The sequence below is a fragment of the Notamacropus eugenii genome, chromosome 4, assembly GCF_028372415.1.
Source record: "Notamacropus eugenii isolate mMacEug1 chromosome 4, mMacEug1.pri_v2, whole genome shotgun sequence".
Classification (NCBI taxonomy): Eukaryota; Metazoa; Chordata; class Mammalia; order Diprotodontia; family Macropodidae; genus Notamacropus; species Notamacropus eugenii.
This window is the reverse complement of record NC_092875.1, coordinates 1,305,328-1,324,167: the sequence shown is the minus strand read 5'-3', so window position 1 is coordinate 1,324,167 and position 18,840 is coordinate 1,305,328. Positions and strand designations below refer to the sequence as shown.

At 49.9% G+C, this 18,840-nt stretch overlaps 1 protein-coding gene across 3 annotated transcripts in view; it reads right to left on the bottom strand.

The window, feature by feature from the left end:
* Positions 1–9,052: 9,052 nt before the first annotated feature.
* Positions 9,053–18,840, bottom strand: part of GGT5 (gamma-glutamyltransferase 5) — a 29,483-nt gene continuing 19,695 nt past the window's right edge. For 2 of the 3 annotated variants that reach the window (XM_072606715.1, XM_072606714.1), the window contains 5 exons: positions 18,004–18,200; positions 15,859–15,965; positions 11,668–11,786; positions 11,049–11,159; positions 9,053–10,836 (listed from right to left, as the gene is read on the bottom strand). In XM_072606715.1, coding sequence (XP_072462816.1) covers positions 10,687–10,836; positions 11,049–11,159; positions 11,668–11,786; positions 15,859–15,965; positions 18,004–18,200 — 684 coding nt within the window. In that variant the 3' untranslated portion in view covers positions 9,053–10,686. The remainder of the gene's footprint in view (positions 10,837–11,048; positions 11,160–11,667; positions 11,787–15,858; positions 15,966–18,003; positions 18,201–18,840) is intronic. The other variant, XR_011966555.1, reaches the window with a different exon arrangement.

The window sequence follows — 18,840 nt, the reverse complement described above, 5'->3', positions numbered from 1 at the left end:
ATGCATGCTAGCCTCACAAGCCCTTAACCTAATCATCTCCACACTATTACTAAGAATTAGAGGACCCTAACTTATTGTTGTTGTTCTAAAGTCCTAAACCTGTTAGCTCAATGTTAGACTTAACCTCAGATGTTCCCCTACCAACAATCTATTATTCAACAGATCTGGTATTATTACTTATAAAACTTCTGATTTTAGGAATTTGCCACTAAGAGTAGGGACATTGCAGGGAAACATCTCCCTTACTTCATGTCAGTTCCAGGCAGGAGTAGATTGTCAACTGGCGTTCAGCCAGGCTTTAAGTCTGCCAGGTGTCAGTGGGGAAATTGAGTCAGGAAAATCCTACCTCAGCCCAGACTGAACAGTTGCTCTCCCGACCTTCCCATGAGATCCCCTTTTTGCAGTTCATACCAGCATCTCACAGGCTTATTGGCATCATGGATCAGTGGCTCAGACCACCTCTCTTGCTATCCACACCTGGAGTTAGACTCAGAAGAACAGTCAGTTAATAGTCCCACAAAAATCTTAAAATAGCAAGCTCCAATAATCAGTTTCAGACATGACTAATTTCACATTGGCCAAGGAACATCTTTGAAGCAGGTCTAAGTAGCCTACATGCCTTTCTATACGTGTTCTAGTTCCTGATTGAATAACAATCATAAGTCATTGCTCTAATAGATTTATATCTGTTTCCCAAACTACTTTATCCCTTTCTAACCCTGCTCAATCTAAAAGAATGAGCTACACATGTGATAAGTTCAAACACTAACTTGAATTTTTATGTTCATGTAATGAATTCAAATCAAATGAAATCAAATCAAAACAATCATTTAACTTTCAATGCTACCTACCTCTAAGAAAATTAGACTGAAATTCTTTCCCCAAACTGAAGATGCCTCTGATTTAGTCTCAGTAATTAATTCAGTTAATTGCTTTAATACTAATTGCTTTTACATCATTTTGTAACCTGTAAAGATCTCACTCCAAGTTGGGACCTTTGTCCATTACCCCAAAAAGTTTTAGTCCCATTTGTCTAAAGGCCCTGGAAAACTTCACCTTAAAAACTCCTTGGTTTTTTTTCCACGTGAACCGACTCTCCTAAGGCCCACTTTATCACTATACCCAAGTCTATTCTACTTCCCACTCTTAATTCTATCAGTCCAAATCTCCAGTTTACTGGCCACTCCCATCAAGACCATTCCTGGAGCTCCCAGACCACCTGGGGCCACCACCACCCCACCTTTTTTTTTGTAAGGGATTCCTTTCCTTGAATCCCCCTGTAAATAAAATACAATTACAGTTCACTTTAAATCCCAATCTTGTTCTATGGAACAATGATACAATATCTACTTATTCCCATTAGATTTAGAAAGAATGTTCCCAGAGATTTTATTTACCTCTTAGATCTTAAATTTGCCCTAAAGAGCCAATCACTGAAGATCATTTCTTGTACATTTTCAAATTCTCACCAAAGCAAGTTCTATATACAATCTCCTCAGCTGCTGGGGCTGCACTTGTTACTAGCCTGAGGACTGCTTCTTTCCCCCACATATTCACACAGTGTACCAGCTTTAGGTTTTAGCATTAGAATTACAAATGGCAAACATAATTTTGTAAGTGGTAACAAATTTTTTAGCTCTGAACCTGAACAATAAATTTCAGATGACATCAATTGTATTTTCATATCCTATTAGAGAAACTCGATTCTTCCCACTTTTGTAACTTACAAATATGAATTGGATAGGTAGGCCTTTCAAAAACCCATACGAAGGATTTTACAAAGTATTTCTTAATACAGCAAATATTTTTACGATTTATCACAATCCCCTTGAAACTAATTGACAGAAATCACAAGACCTAAACCCACAGCCTTTTCACATTTGCCCATAAACATTCTTTTACACAAAAATAACTTTAGAGTAAATGCTTGATTCATGGCAAAAACAATTTTAGCTAAAATTTCCTTTTCAACAGCAGAAATAAACTTTTAACATAATACATGCTCAGATGAAACAGGCTTGAAAATCACACCTACATATATATACCTGTACATTTTAAAAGCATTCTCATTTTCTTAATAAGAATGCTACAAGAAAACTCTTACAAAAAAACAATTCATAACAACTCTTTTTAACCAATTCACAAACTAGCTTAACAATGCAATTTCTAATACAATATTTAGATGGATTACCTAAAAATTTAAACTTATTTAAGTTTACTTAAAACTTAAAAGAAGCCATTAACCTATTCAGCTCTTTTTACAACCAAATGTAAGTTTCAAATTATCAAATTTCTATCACATCTTTTTAAAACCCCAATCTATATGTAATAAATTACAAAATTTAAAATCGTGTAACAGTTACATTAGATTAATGTTGCATCTAACAAATACCTATCCTTTTGTTAATGGATCTAACATTTTTGGCAGAAATGCTGCTGGGTGTCTCTGCCCTCCTCTTATTTGTGCCATGATTCCCAAGGCCACCCCTTTCTGGCCCTCCCACTCTGCAAAGAAAAAGAAAAACCTAAACTTATTATCTTTTTACTTTAAATACATTATCTGGCATCAAATATATTGATCTAATTAAACCTAAATCCAAAACTCTCAGCTCTAAGTTGCTTACTTGAGTTTTTTTTTACTTTCTAATCTTCTACTTACTTCCACCAAACTTTAATAAATTCTAACCTATCTGAAGCATTAAATTAAGAATGACACATTTCACCAATTCACAATTCCAAATACGACCAGAATGAATTCACTTAACTTTCTGTTATTTCCCATTACACTAAAATTTCTTCTTTGGGTGAGGCAGGAAATGGTTAAAAACAGAGACACACAGACTTTCATTCACACAGAAATACCAACACAACATATACAGACAAAACATTTAACAGAATAGAATAGGACATATAGGTTTAAATTTTTGTCACACCCAGTCCTCGGAGGAACCATATTTGGGCCAGATTGTGCCTCCTCCTCCAATGTCTTTTCACCCCATATGAAACAACAGTACTTAATCATCTTCTTCTACATTCTTTTCTCTATAATTTTGGTAATTCATGCCAATTTTGTAATCGGTTTCCCAAGGGACTATTTACCGGTATTTCTTCCTGACTCCACTCCGAAGCTCTATTCCTGGACTGCTTTTGTCTCATTTTGGTCGAGGGTTGTCGCCAACACCTCCGAGTCTGAGACTCAATGAATTGTGCTAGCTCCCTTGCTAGCTTCTCTTGCCAGCTCTCAGGTGAGGGTCGCCCGTCACCAGCAGTCACCCAGCAAACGTTTTTGGGGGGGCCCTTCACCCTGGGGTCCCGCAGTCCACTAATTTGGTTGGGAGTCGTCACCTTCTCCCCGAGTCTATCTAAGACTCAATGAATTGACCCCCAGACACCCCCCCCCACGCTTACCGCTGGGTCGTATATACGCATACAAGTTGCCTGACTGCAAACTTCAACACCAACTGGTTGGCATTTTTACACACTTCATAGCTTCGGAGTCTTTGGAGTCCTTATCTCTATTCTTTTCTGTCTTCACTGAGTTCCTCTGCTTCAGGTCGTTACCTTGCAGAGAGGGAGGCCCGGCAGCTCCTTTCAAGGACAATGGGGAAATCTCCCCACGGGTGCCCAAGTCCTTGAACTGAGCTGTCAGCCGTCTCTCAGAAAGGTCACAGATCCCGGTACGTGCCCCCAAACTGTGTGGGATGGCTCAGGTCCCTACATAAATCAATTACTCAGAGGCCTCTCAAAGTGATGACAGAAAAGAGATTTATTTGATTCTCGAGAATCTGGACAATCCCACAGCAGTTCACCTGGAGTAGGAAAGCCAAAGACAAAAATCAGGACAGTGATTTATAAACCCTAACGCAAGTCCCTCCTCCCCCCACTGACCATTATCCTCATTAGCTGAGGATATGGTCTTACATTCTAGACACGAAATCTAACCCAATCCCTTTGAAATGAAGACATAGAGGAATTACGCAAGTTTTGTCCAATCATTGAGACCCCAGTACACCACACAGTTTTATACCTTATATGGAACTATTCTATTCCAAAAACACTGCAGCCCCGAGCCTCCAGGCCCCACCTCACCCCTGGGAGAAAACCACAATCTGAGGAGTCTTCACCAAGTCTATCCCACTCAGAAGGAAGCTGGAAGGAAGTGGAAAGGGAGGGCATTTGGGGCCTAGGAGCCCATGTCCAGAGCTGTCAATGGCTTCTAGGCCAGTTGGCCTCGAGTGGACAGTGCAGGAAGGGCTAGGATGGGGAGTCAGGCTAGAAAGAGCAGGCTCTGGGTGCTGACCCTTGGTCTAACCCTAACCCCTCTGCCTGAGAGAATCAGCTCCAGGGGAGGGATGAAGGCACAGGAATGGTTTGTGGGGACCTGACCTGAGCTGCTAAGGAGACGGGGAGCCCTTGAGAAGGGGCTAGGAGCTCAAGTCTGCAGGCCAGGGTCAAGTACACACCTGCTCCGGATGGAGGTGGGGCCGATCTTGTGTGAGGCGGGACAGCACAGAGCTGTTTGGCAGGTGTCCAGAGGATGTGAAGGATGTCCAGGCTGGAGCTGGGACTGGCCTCAGGGCCAATGAGCTGCTCAGCAGATCGCACATCATGTGACTCTCCATTCTGGCAGTCTGGTTTTGCTCTGACCTTTACACACACAGAACCCCTATTCACAGTGTGAGGAGAGGGTGGGGCCGAGGTTCTGGAGTTGGAGGGGTGCAGCTAGCCTGGGCCCCTGCAAAACAGACTGCCTAGGAACAGAGCAGTTGGGCAGTCACTGGGTAGGGCTCCTGGACAGCCTGGCTTCAGGCCTGGTCACTCCCTGATACCCTGGCCTGAATACCTCTGAGGCAGTCATGGCCCAGCTATCTTTCACTCTCATCCTTCCTCATCTCCCTCCAGTGGTCCTCCAGCCTTTGCTGAAAAGCCCTTCCCAGGCAGCTCTAGAAGGAAAGAAGGAAGCGAGGGAGGGAGGGAATATTTGAATGCTATCTGTGTGAGGCGGTGCTATGCCAAGGGCTTCACAAATGCCATCCCTTGAGGCTTCTGGTTCTGAGAGCTCTCAGAAGAACCAGGCCCAAACTTCTTGGGTGGTTCTTCACCTCTACAGGTTCCTCCCTGAGTCCTCTACCAGCATGGCACCCCCAGTTTCTTCTTCTGATTCTCCCTTCTCTCGCTCCCCACTGGCTCTCGCCACCTTTACCGACACAGATGCTAGCACCTGGGCAGAAGGTTGACACTGACTTAGTCAAGGGGTCCAGACACCTGAACCCAGGGGACACTCCCACCCCATGGGGCTCCTACCATACTTTCCAGGCTTTTCTCCATTCCAGCTCCAATCTGAAATGTTTCTCAAGCTGGGTGCTCATTGTCCACTGCCCCCATGACTCTGTAAGTACTGGGGTGTTGGCCCCATCACATGTAATGCACGCTTGGAAGGCCCAAGCAGCTATATCCAAGTGATCAAAAGGTGTAAACCAGATGGGAACCAGTCTTTATCCAATTTGAAGTAAATACAGAGATTTCCTCATTGGGCAGGAAACATCTGATTGGTTGGAGAGAACCAGTTGCTCCCTGCGGGTCAGTTCAGAAGCAGAACAGCCAAGGCTGAGAGGGGTCCAGGCCCCTGAGGCCTAGAGGGTAGGTAAGGTGAGGGTTGGGGGAAGAAACCCAAAGGACCCATCCCTGCTACCCCTCATCTACCTGAGCCAGCAGAGATGGGGCTGCCCCCAAGGAGTGCCCGGAGTCAGGGGCTGAGACAGGTGGGCCAGGAATCTCTAAGGGCACTAACTGACCCTACACAGAAAGACAGATTTTTGACTGTTCCTTGAAGGGAGAAAAGGACAGCTCCAGTGACAGCAGCTGTGGGATCCCTTTGCCACATACATAGAGGACATGTATGCCTCAGCACCATCAATCAATCAATCAATCAATAAACATTTATTAAGTGCCTACTATGTGACAAGAACTGTACTAAATGCTGGGGATGCAAAAAACAGCCCCTGTCCTTGAGGAGCTTACAGTCTGATAATGTACAAACAACATGCAAGCAAACACAGGCAAAACAAGTTGTAAACAGAGAAACAGAAAACAATTACCAGAAGAAGGTCTCTGAGGAAGGCTTCCTGTAGAAAGTAGGATTTTAGCCCGAGCTTAAAGGAAGATAAAAGCTTGCAGATCAGTGATCAAAGGGTCAGCATTCAGGCATGGGGGACGATAGCAGGAGAGAATGTCCAGAACTCAGAGAAGGAGAGTCTTGTTCATGGAACGGTCAGGAAGCCAGGGTCACTGGGTCATAGTATGTGTCAGAAGTGTATGGGTGTTCAAGGCTGCTCATCCAACTGGCATTCAACTCTTACCTGTGGTTCCAAGAAGTCGGATCATTTGCAGAGGCCACACCTCCTGAAACCATCTCAGCAGACAGGCTAAGCCAGGTTGAAGGGAACTGAGAGGTCTCAAACCCATAGGTGAGTTAGGGGGTGTCTACCCCAAGCATGTGAAGACTTCCCCCAGCAGAAAGGGTGGATGAGAACAGTTTGTTCCAATGGCCATGAAGGTGGTAGAAGCAGGTGCCATGGAGCATTCAGAGCATGGGCAGAATCAAAGATGCCAAGGTCATCCACTGCATCCTGCGCCATCACTAGTTGTCCTGACTTGTCTCTGGACTTCAATGACCTTGGAAGACAGAGGCAGATGACTTTGTGCAACTGGGTCTCACTTCAATCCAGTTCATGTGCAAGTCAGGGCATTATCCCGAGATGTCATTATAACATGTCAGGAGTGAGGAGGAAGGAGCATGAGAGGGCTCTGAATGACAAACAGAGCATTTTCTATTTGATCTAGAAGATGATTGGGAGCTCCTGCATGTTATTGGGAGGGAGGGTAGCATGGTCAGTGCTGCACTTTAGGAAAATCACTTTGGTGTCTGAATGGAGGATGGACTGGGGTGGAGAGAGGCCTGAGGCACCCCCATCCCCTGACTCCCCCAGCAGCTGCTGCCACAGTCCAGGTATGAGATATGAGGATCTGCACCAGGGTGGAGGTAGGATTGGAGGAGAGAAAAGTGCTGCAGAGGTGAAATCTACCAGAGCCATTGCAGACGTGCATATGCTTGGCGCCATATTGGATGTGGGGGATGGGAGTGAGGAGTCCCTGGTGACCCCTGCCCAGGTGCTAAGGGAGTAAGAGTGTGGGTGTGCCCTCTACAAAGATAGGGAAGAAGGGAGGTGGAGATTATTTAGGGAGAAAGATAATGAACTGTTTCGGATACTTTTAGTTTAAGATGTCTACAAGGACAACCAGTTGGAGATGCTTGAGAGGCAGCAGTTAGAGATGCAAAGCTGAAGGTGAGTTGGGAGGCTGGGGAGATTTCATCCCAGGTGTCCCTCAGGGCTCTGGCTGAGTCCTCTTCTCCTTCCGGATGATCTCAACAGCTCCCATTGACGGAATGACTATCTGCGCTAGCCTTAGGCAGGTAGCCACAGTCTTTCATCCTCTGGAGCTGAACATACTGGGCCAGCCCCAGCCCCAGGTCTGAGAAATGGGTTGTGCTATGCCTAGCCCCTTCTCCTTCTGCAGCAGGAATGGGACTGCTGTCCCAGGGTAGTGAATTTTCCTTCTAGCCCACTGAGGACTCAGGACTGGGAGATGGGATTTAAGGACTCCAGGAATGCTTGGGGGAAAGAAAACCCCAGGCTTCTTTATATGGGGAGCATTGCCAACAAGCTTAGAGGAGTGAGGGCTTGGAGAATTGGCAGCAGGAGTGAGGAATCCTTCAGGTCTTTGGGGAGTCCCAGGGTGCTCTGTAGAAAGCAGCCAGAGCCAGAAGAATGAATGAAATGAGGATCCCCCCACACAAAGCCCAGTGCACTTGTCCCCCATCACTGTGGGGAGGCTCTAGGCTACTAGTTCTGTGTCTAGTCTATTGGTCCTCCATTCCCTGGAGACAGAGAGTCTTAGTTATGGCTCTGCTTGGACATGATGGCTCAGGATGTGATCAGAGGAGTCGAGCAGGGCCAAGGGAGACAGCCCAGGTCCTGTACCCCTGTGTCCTCCTTGCACACTGTGTTGCTTTTATGTGTTTGGGTCCACTTCCAGTCCTCCACAGTGGAGAGCCTGGTAAGGAAGCTGGGATTGACCCTGGAGGTCACTGCCTACTTTGTGCCCCAGGATGGTGTGCCTGCCTACCAGGGGCAGAAGGCACAGGACCTCTGTTTCCACTTCTGAGCCCCCAGACAAGGGATGGAGAGGGACCTGAGGCAGTAGTTTCACAGGGGAGGGCTAAGCTTCAGCCTTCCCACAGTGTTCCTCTTGTAACTGGCAATCTTTGTTAACTATACCCATTTTCACTGCAGGCTCTCTGAGAATTCCTGAGGCATGGGGAAAGGGAGCCTGGGAGATCTGGGCAGGAGCAGGCATTGAGATTCTGAAGAACACAGGGCATATAGATGGAACTGTGGGGGGTGGGGTGAAGCGTGAACTGAAGGAATTAGAGGCTATTAGGTGGCTCGGTGGCCTGGGCCGGGAGGCAGGAAGACCTGAGGTTGAATCACTTCCTAGCCTCCGTGCCTCAGTGTCCTCATCTGTGAAATGGGGATAATAATAGGACCTCCCTTCCTTGACTGTAAGGATCAGATGAGGCGATACGTGTAAAGCACTTTCACACAGTGCCTGGCACATAGTGAGTGACGGGGTACAGAAGCTGGAAACCTCCTTGAATTCCCCTTGAATCTCACCACGTAACATGGCCTTTCATACTCAGATCTGTTCCCCTTAACTTAGCCTGGCCCTCCCTTGATTACTTCCCACCCAACCCTCCGATGTCTGATACCTTCCAATTGCCTCCAGGTGTTTCCCACCCTTGATTATATGACCTGTTAACAGAGTCCCATCAATCCTCCTTAGACCCTCCCAGACCACTGGATCACCTCTAGGTCTTTCCCACGTTCCTCGGGCCTCCATGATGGCTCTGATTCAATCCAGCTCTCACTCTGTCTAGGTGAGATTCTGTCTGGCCTGCTTGTCAATACAAGTGGCACAAATGGTTAGGTTCCTCAATTCAATATGGCGAATCTTTAATAAACTTTGATTTACTTTGGCTGGAAAAAGGCTTGAATCAAATTAATTTGGCAGCACTTGGCATATTTTGGGGTCCCAAGCACCCCAAACTTCAACAGAGAGCACCACATGTGTGCTGGCTACTAGAGAGCAGGCCCTGGGCCTCAGCCAGGGCCAAACTTCACACCCTTGACACCTGCTCTAGGTCAGTCCTAACTGCTCATGCCCTGCCTAAAACCAGAGACGAAAAAGGGATAGGGCATGGGCAGAGCCTGGCATGGGCAGGCACCAGTTCTGGCTCCTTGCTTAGATGCAGACACTAACTTGGGACCTTTGGAGTCATTCCTGTCTTTGAGCCTTAATCTTCCTGTCTGTGAACTGGAGAGGAGGGTCCCTTCCCTACCCAGTGGGTCTCACTGTACACCCCTCCCCCCGCTTTTCTAGTTTTACAACACACACACACACACACACACACACACACACACACACACACACACACACACACACACACACACACACACACACACGTACCCTGCCCATGCATGCACTCTCCAACCCAACGACCTCCTGGCTGTCTCACAAACACTAACTTCCATCGATTGGCCAGGTCATTCTCTGGTTACTCCTCTCCTTCCTCCTCTGCCTCCTGACTCCTCCCAGCTTTCTCTCAGTCCTATCTAAGCTCCCCACCCCCTATAGGAAGGCCCCCCCCTCCTGATTCGATGACCTCTCCCTAATCTGTCCAGTTTGTTGTTAGTTTGGACACAGTTGTTTGCTGGTCTCCCTGGTCAGATTGGGATTTCCTTGAGGACTATCTTTGGCCTTTCTTTGTATGACTCCTGCTTAAGACAATATTAAGCACATAGTAGGCAATTAATAACTCCATGGTGCAGTGGGTAGAACTCCCAGCCTGGAGTCAGGAAGACCTGAATTCAAATCTGACCTCAGACATTTGCTAGCCATGTGACCCTGGGCAAGTCCCTGTTTTCCTCAGTTTTCTCATCTGTAAAACTCATCTGTAAAATGAGGTGAAGAAGGAAACCACAGACACCCTCCAGTATCTGTGCCAAGAAAACCCCAAAGGGCAGCCCCAAGAGTGGACAGAATTGGAAATGACTCAACCACAACAGAGGGACTTAATCAACGTTGATGACTGAGCAGATAAGGAAGGAAAGTCTCCAAAGTTGGGGCATGGGCTTGTGTGACAAATGACAGATCTGTAGGAAGGGCCGCCAGAGAGGGCAGCAGGTGATCTCTGAGAGTGGCAGCCCCCCAAATTGAGCCCAGGCTGATCCTTAAGTCCTCACCAGGTCCTTCTGGAAGCCAGAGCTTGGACTTCATTGTCCCATTTCTGGTAACCTGAGGTCCAAGCTGCTGCCAAGGATACACAGGGACAGGCTTTCTTTAAAAATCCAGTGAAGGCAATGAATGTCACACCCACCAGGTCTAGACAGCAGGGAGAAGACTGGCCCTCCCAGCAGTCACTGCTCTTGAGTGCTGCTGCTGGCAGTTGTTGAGGCTGGGGTCATGAGCAAGTGGGACAGGCAGAGGTGAGGAAGTGCCATCACTGCTGGTGGCCATAGCTGGCTCCTTGCTGCCCGGTGGGTATGGGGAGGGTCTAGCCCTGGCTCAGTAGCCAGCTGCCTCCCCATGTTTCCTCTCATCTGATTCGGCGTAGATGCAGCCCAGTCTGTCTCTGGCCACAGCCTGGACCACGTTCAGCCAGAAGGTCATGTTTTGATCCTCATGTCCACGGTCAATGAGCCCATCCTGGACCTCCTGTAGCAGGAGGCAGTGGGCAAGAAAGACCTGGCCTGAGGGCTGTCAGCTGCTTCCCTCCCTCCCATACCCATGAGCAGCTCCCCTTCTCCACCCTGGCAGCTACCTGGGGATGAGGGTCCCCTGGGGCACCTGAGAGTGGCACACCAGAAAAAGCAAGGCCCAAGAGGGGCCCAGTGGGGTGGGGGCAGGGTGGGGTCCAAAATACTCACCTTATTAAAGCCTGGCTCAAAGAGAACCTTGGTTGTGGGCCTCACATAGAGAATCTTTGCCGCAATGGCTTCATGGAGGTCCAGACCAAACCACAAGTTGTTCATGATGGCCTGGATATAGGAGGGAAGGGCATCAGTGACAGGGCCCTGGGCACTGGCAGGAGATTGGGTACAGGGCCACAATTGTGGGCATGGATACCACACACTGGGCAGGAGATGCCAGACACTGGGCAAGGCAGGCTGTGCTGCCAGTGGTCTTCCACAGTGTATAACTGGAAAGGCCCTTGGCATCACTGAGTGTTGCTGGTACCCTTGCCCACTCAGGGGGGCCGCAGCAGTGCCAGGGCCCTGACTCAACTAATCCCTTCTAGCATTGGACACCAGGCCCTCATCAGTGGGCACCAGGAATCTGGGCTAAGGTGAGCTTTATGCCTTGGACAGATGAGGCAAGGGGCAGGCCTGGTATTGCAGACACATGGGGAGGAATTGGGGCCCCTCCGGCCCCAGCATGTGACCTGCCACCTCTAGGTTGCTTGGGGATAGGCATGGACATAGGGTGGGGCTCAGTGCCCAGGCTGTCAGGGAGGGATGAGCAGACAAGCATGGCTGACACACTCACCAAGGCCGTGGCTGGAAGGATCAATTGCCCTCCAGAGCCCCCGATCACCAGCTTGGACTTCTGATCTTTGGAGATCAAAATGGATGGTACCATCGAGGAGGGGGGCCTTTCCCCTGGAACTGACAGAGAGACTCGACTTCACTGACCAGCAATTCCTCCTTGGCCTCTCAGAATCCCCCAGGAAGAGATCAGAGGAGCTTCTCAGGGGCTTGCTCCCCTAAGGGGGAGTTCCAGCAGCTGTAGTAGCTGGTCAAGCTGCTCCCATCACCCAGCTCTGATGGCCCAAGAGAGCAAAAACTGTCCTCTGCAGTCTCCTCAGGGTCCAAGGGGAGCCCTGTGGCCACAGGCAAAGACCTCCTGCTGAATTGAGGACAGCCACCAAAGAGCTGTGGATCATGGTCGGCCAGGGCAGCTGCCTTAGGCAGAGAGCTCACTCCTCTGCCGCAGATAATTGGGGCTTGGCACCACTGGGGGGGACCCTGCTGAAGAAACTTGGTGCTTCTCCCTAAACATAACTGGCTCCATTTGGAGCAGCATGTGCTGGCATTCAATTTCTTTCTACCTCCCTTCCCTCCATGAAAGGACTCTGAATAGTGCCAGGGACTCACCCACCTCTCTTTATTTTGTCTGGCACTTAGTAGGAACTTAGCGAATACTAATGAACTAGCTGACTGGTGAGAAGCATCTGCTTATGAGACAGAGGCAGACAGATGGGAGAGAGGGTGTCCTGGGGAGGAAAAGAGCCAACCTGGCTCTGCAGGATTGCAGAAGGCAGGACAGGGAGGGGTCTCTGCCTTCTTGGCTTCTAGGGGCAGTCCCAAGGGGCTTGGAGGTGTTCTACTACTGCTCAGAAGCTCCCACCAGCTTGCCTCCCTCTGGATGATCACTCCATGTCTACGTGCTTTCAAATTTAATTAGCTCTTAGAAACCGAGTAAGGGTACATCTCAAGGACATCTCCTCAAAATGGGACATACTCCCCCATGAGTACAGGGTCTAGGAGCTCAGGAAGTAGAGGGGCTAATGCACAGCTCCTGGTTGGAGAGAAGTCCTTTTCTGCCTGTCACAGGGTCATCCCAAAGTTCTCCTTTTGGTGCTCTCTTCATAGTCACTATTTCCATCTGGTCCTTGGCTCCTGGTGTAGACTCTGTGGATAGCCATCCCTGATCCCAGGACACTACCGGCCCCCCATGAGAAGTCCAAAATCTTCTGACCTTTTGACGTTTGTGTGGTCATCCTCTAACTGAAGAAGGGGAGGTTGAGGAGGCAGACAGTCCTCTGCCAGGGCTGTGCCAGGTGAGGCCAGGGCTGATGTAGGTCTCTACCTACCTCTACCAATGCCCGTTCTTTCAGCCCGATTGCTCTGGTATCCCAGCCCTACAAGGTGTGACTGAGTCTCTGTAAGGGATCACCACGTACTTCCTGTGTAGACCAGTTTTCCTCCTTTCTAATGACTTGAGGATTTGTGGTGCCTCTGATGGATGGCTTCAAAAAAGATGTCACCTGATAAAATGCTTGGGGGTCTAATCAGTCATGGACTCCTAAACTTTTACTCCTTCTCTCCACCCCCCATCCATGACATTGACCTTTTGCTGCCTTTAGCCAGTGGGCTGGAGTGAGATTGGCCACAGAACTTGTTCGTGTTCTGGGCAAGTCTAGGGCTTTTGGATGGTCTTCCTCAGTGTTTCCTTCCAAAGAGTTTCAGGAAAAGTCTATGGTTTACAGCCCAAGACCACATTCAGTAATTAACATTCTTCCACTTTCCTCCAAGTCCACATTCAGTAATTAACATTCCTCCACACTGAGTCCTTGGCAATAAAATTGAACAAATGATCATTTTGCAGAATTCTAATAGGTTGGAGCAGATCGCTAACAGTCTCTGACCCACAACATAATATGGAAAAGAAAAATCAAACCTTCTTTCTCAGAAGGAGACCTTCTGAGAAAGTTCCTTGACCTCCAAGTTCCTGGAGCACATGGGGATTAGGAACATGTTCCTGGAAGCTATCCCTTCACCCCTAGATGAGAAAACAAGTTGCTGGGAGAGAAAATGCTTCCAAAATTCCCTCAGGGAATAAAGCCACCTAAACAGAGTCCAGTCGAAATTTCTAGGCATCCTTTCTATCCTCGTCTAGTTGTTTTTCAGTCATGTCCGACACTTCCTAACATATTTGGGGTTTTCTTGACAAACGCACCAGAATGGTTTGCCATTTCCTTCTTCAGCTCATTTTACAGGTGAGGAAACTAAGGCAAATACGGTAAACTGACTTGCCCAGGGTCACACAGTTGGGAAGTGTCTGAGGCTGGATTTGAACTCAGGAAGAGAGACGTCTTTATTCTAAGTCCAGAGGTCTCGACACTACGACGCCACCTAGCAGTCATGCTGTGCCATCACCAGTTTCAGAATCCAAGCCCATTTCCTCTGGGTCCTTGTACTAAAAGTCAGAAGACTCTGGCCCCCTCGTGGCTGTCCTGGGAACAGCGATGACTGTCGGCAGCCTCTACACCAGGAGCCCAAGACACCTCCCACTCTCCGCCTGTGTGGGTAAATCCCAATGGAGTTCTTAAGTCACCTTTCCACAGGACAAGTGGGTCCGATCAAAGAGAAACACGCTCAGAAAAGTCTTCAAAGAGATGTGGGGCTCCCCCAAGGTCTTAAGCACCTAGGGTGGGCTCCTTGGGGATCCTGAGCCATCAGGCAAAGCTTATCCTATGGACTGGGAGACACCAAGGAGCTCAAGAAAGGCACCTGAATGCGTGTCCCCTTCAGCAAATCTCCTAGGTCTGCTTAAGGATAAACCATGAAGGTCTGTGAGGGATCTGGGCCAAATTTAGGGGTGCTCCAAGTCTCACCTTGGGCACAGCACTAAACAAACATTGCGTAAGCATCCAAGGAGAGGAAGGTCTGACTTGGAAGGAGACCCAGGGAAAACTTGCTACTCTTCAGTTACAGTTTAAAGGAAAAACGGAGGAGTTGTATTATTTTTTTCCCTTGGACCTTGGAATCTTGACTACCCATTAACTAGAATTCCAGCTGGTGAATCTCCCTCATGAATCTTACAAACATGACACAATGAGACCCCACTACCCACCCGGTGCAGCACAGGGTGTGGGGCTGCCAACCCTCCTTTCATGGGGCAGGCTGGAGGGCATCCCCTGGTGCCCCCACAGGAGAGCTTGGTCAGTGTGGCTGACGATGGGACAGCTCATCTCTCCTGCTTAGAGAGGAGTGTCATCCTCTGTCCAATGAGGACGTTGCTGGCATGCTCACAGGAAGTCCAAAATCCTCCTCCTTTCTGAGGTTGTCGAGGTTGGGGAGGAGACAGAAGCCCATCCCTCCTCCAGGACAGCTGGACTCCCAAATTCTCCAAAGCCCAGATTCAGAAGTGGCTTGCTGTTCTATCCAAGCTCCATAGGGCCCAACTGAGGCTCCTCAACCAACTGCAATGTTGTACATTTTCTGTACAGTCATTTCATTTCAGCCCGTGGCTTCACCCCTTTCACACTGATTTAGCTGAATGCCTCACCTTGTTGGACAGAGGTGTTCTCACTTGGTAAATGGAGGTACTTTTAGAAGAGTAGGATGGGTGACTGAGTCAACTGACCTGCCATTTACATTAAATCTCTCTCCTAAGGATCTGGCATTTAAGACATAAGAGGAATTAGCACACACATGTAAGACCAGAGACCATTCCAATGGCTAATTGGTCACAAACCAATCTCAAGAGAAGAATTGCAAGTTGTTAGCCATGCTATGTGAGATCATTCCAAATCACCAAAAAGGGAAATGCCACCCTAAACAATAACCCCGAGGTTTCTCCTCACAGCCAGCCATCTGGCAAAGATGCCATCAGATGACAAGAGTCAGTTGTGGAGGGGCTGTGGAAAGACCCCTGTGTTGTAGGTAGAGCTGGGAATTGATCAGACTGTTCCAGAAGGCGTTTTGGGATTATACTTTTAAAAAAATGACTGAAGACTCCGCAGTCTGACCTAGAGAGGTCGTGGCTAGACATGAGTCCCAAGGAAGGTGCTTCCTGTGGTATTTTCTTCTAGAGAACCAATAGCCAATTACCTGCATCTGAGTACATCTGGCTCTACGTGTGTCCTTCCTCATCCCAGGTTCCTTTGGGCCCAGGAAGGTCTCTAGCCACCTGCCTATATACAGTAGGTGCTTCATAAATGCTTGGTCTCACCTGGATCCAGAAGCTTGCTGGAGCCTGGAGTTGTCCTCCAGCAGAGGTCCAGTAGTTGGTTGTTGAGAATGAGGCCAGTCTTTGGAGAGTACACCATGGAGCCAAACCTGGGTAGACAGAAGTAGGGCCCAGTTGGGCAATGCCCCTCACTCCCCTTCCCCACTTGGAGCAACTGCCATCAGCCTGTCTGATCTCAGGCTCTCTTCCCTGCTTCCACTTCTGTATTTCCTTAGGCCAGGAATGCCCACTCAGCATCCTTGGCATCAGTCCGGGCTGGGGGCCACGTCTTAGGTGGATCATACTCTAGCCATGAGGACTCCCTCCCTTCTGAAATCTCTCCTTGTTCCTCCTCTGCTCCAGCACCGCCTTTGTCCTATGTGACTCCATCTATCTGGAGTGCCCGCCACTCCATCCACCTTCCTGGGCAGCTCCCCTGACTTTCTCAGACCCTCTTCCTCCTATCATGGTTGATGGTTCATTTGCTTGACCGTCCTCAGCTTGGGCCAGTCTCAGGATCTCCCATTTTCCACAGCCTGCCTTGGCTAGGACCCTTCCTTTCTCCTCACATCTGCAGCTGGCCTCCCCTGGCTCAGACTGGGCACTCCCTGAGGGCAGGGCCTCGGCTACTTCCATCTCCTAACTGTGGGTCCTCCTGGTCACACATCACCCTCCCATCTGCCCCGGGCTCCTCCTTTTTAAGTCCCACAATGTCATAGATGGGACCATCTCATCCAAGTCCCCTTCACAGGAAACAGAGACTTCAATGCTGAGAGATGGGCCACAGGTCAGAGGGCACCCTGGTCCTTGGACCCCAAGTCCTCCATCATCCTGGGGCATACTATTGTGGAGGCCAAGGTCCTGGTCTGAAGTCTCTGGATTCTCAGGAATGCTCCCAGCCCTCTTTGAACAGCCCCCTTCAGGGGGGGCTCCTGACTTTCTGAAAGGAAGAGACTTAGCCTTGCTAAATGTGGGAGGCCACCGGTGTTTAGGCTGCCCTTGAGAGATGACTTTGTCTGCCCTGGATCAGCTCCAAAGGGGGGCAGCAAGAGAATTCTGGGAGCTGGTTGAGGAAGCCTCTGCTCCAGGGCTACTGGCGCCTGTGTTCTGGTCTGATTGTCTTTTGTTTCATGAAATGCTGGTGGACAGTATTCAGGCCATGGACCAGGGGCACGGGTTGTCTGGACCCCTCACAAAGCGGGAATGCTTCTCCTTACACAGTGTTGGCTGCAAGACAGAGTTGGGCCTTTGTCCTGGGAGGGCATCTGTTCACATCTGCTGCCCAGCGGGCAGCCAAGAGAAGTTGACATCTCCCTGCCCCTCCTTTCTTCATGTGTGAGCAGGTTCTGCTGCCCTCTGCTCCTCCTCATTGGCCACTCATGTCACAGACCACTCCTGACCCAGCAGCTGTTGCCATGAGCTGTGCCTTCCCCTTGCTTCCATCTTGTGACTCTGGATGCTGTGGTTCCCACCTACCTGCACATGCTGGACACACAGTAGTGCCTCCCGGATGTTTCCATGGGACTCCTTGGGCAGTGTCCTCCCTCCTCACAACCATGTGCCCTGGATGCCCTTTTGAGGCTGCCGCCTCCTGAGGGAAGCCCACCCTGATCTGAGGCAAGTGGAATTTTCTCCCTCTGCAGATGCTCAGGAGCCCACATTCTTAAGTAGCTTCTGGTCTGGACACACACCTAGACCACCCGGGGAATGGCAGGGGCTCTGTTGGAATCACGGAGCCCTCAGTGTCCCTGCAGTGGCCTATAAGCTCCATCCTCTCTCCATCCAGGCAGATGAAGAGCCCAGACTGGCCCTACCCTGTCCAGGCCCTGGGAATCATGGCTCAGACTCTGGTTATCTTTCAGGGGGTTCCCTCTGATCTTAAGATAGGAGGGTCCTCATGGGCCTTGGTTCTCAGCCATTCCAGCTTTGAGGAGCTATGCCAGCCCACGGCTCATAGAGGGGAACAGGGGGGGGCTTGCAGAGGAAGGTGATTGATGATGCCCAGCATGGTGCCACCCCCACGAGCTGCCCACTAGCCTCTGCTCCTTCCCCCTGGTGTCAGAGGATGGGAAGCCCTCCCTCTGCTCAGCCAAGGCTAACCCCTCAACCTCCCCTGCAGGGAGGACCAGGCAGGCCTTCTGTACTCACGGGGTGTTGATGGTGCTGGTGGCAGATACGGCACTGCCATCCGGTCCCAGGACAGCCACATGCGAGGTACCCGCCTCTTGCCCACCCACTCTGGTCAAGCTGATGTTGTAGTAGCTGGGTGTGTGGTTGCCCTGGGGGCTGATCAGATCCCGGACTTTCTGGGCCAGTTCCTCAGTCAGCAGGTCCAGGTACACATCCTAGGCAGGGTCAGAGGGGCAGCTGAGGCCCCTGGAGCCTTGTCTCAGGGCTCCCCAGAGGGGATCAGAGTCACCCTTCTACACACACTCACTTTACAGACCAGAAGACTGAGGCAGCCCAGGGAGGGGCAAGCCGTGCCCACACTGGGAAGAAGGCTCAGGTAACAGAAACACCCCAGCTTGGTTGAGGAGATAGGAGAGCAGGCTCCAGCCAGCTTCGCCAAGTCAGGGGCCTTCGTGGGACCAATCCCACATCCAAGGCTCTAACCCAGGCCCATTGAGTACAGCCGTAAGGTTGCCTCCCCCTCCCGGGAACTCTGGGAGAATGACTAGGACCGCCAGGGGTTCACTTTGTGTTCTGAGTTCAAACCCTGCATGTCCCAGGCTCAGGACCACAGACACTCCCACGGGATGACCAGTATGATACAGCCTCATAGGTGGAGACACTCTGGAGCCCTGGTCTCTGCCAGGGCCATGGCCCTGGACCTCTCCCCTCCTGAGAAAGAGGCCATGGGGGGCTCCAGGGCTCCATCTCTGTGTGACCTTGGACCAGCCCCTTCGTAGCCTGAGCCTCAACTTCCCCTTCTGTAAAATGGGGGCCTCAGGCATGGTGGTGCTGCTGTTGGGCCTGCTCCAGGTC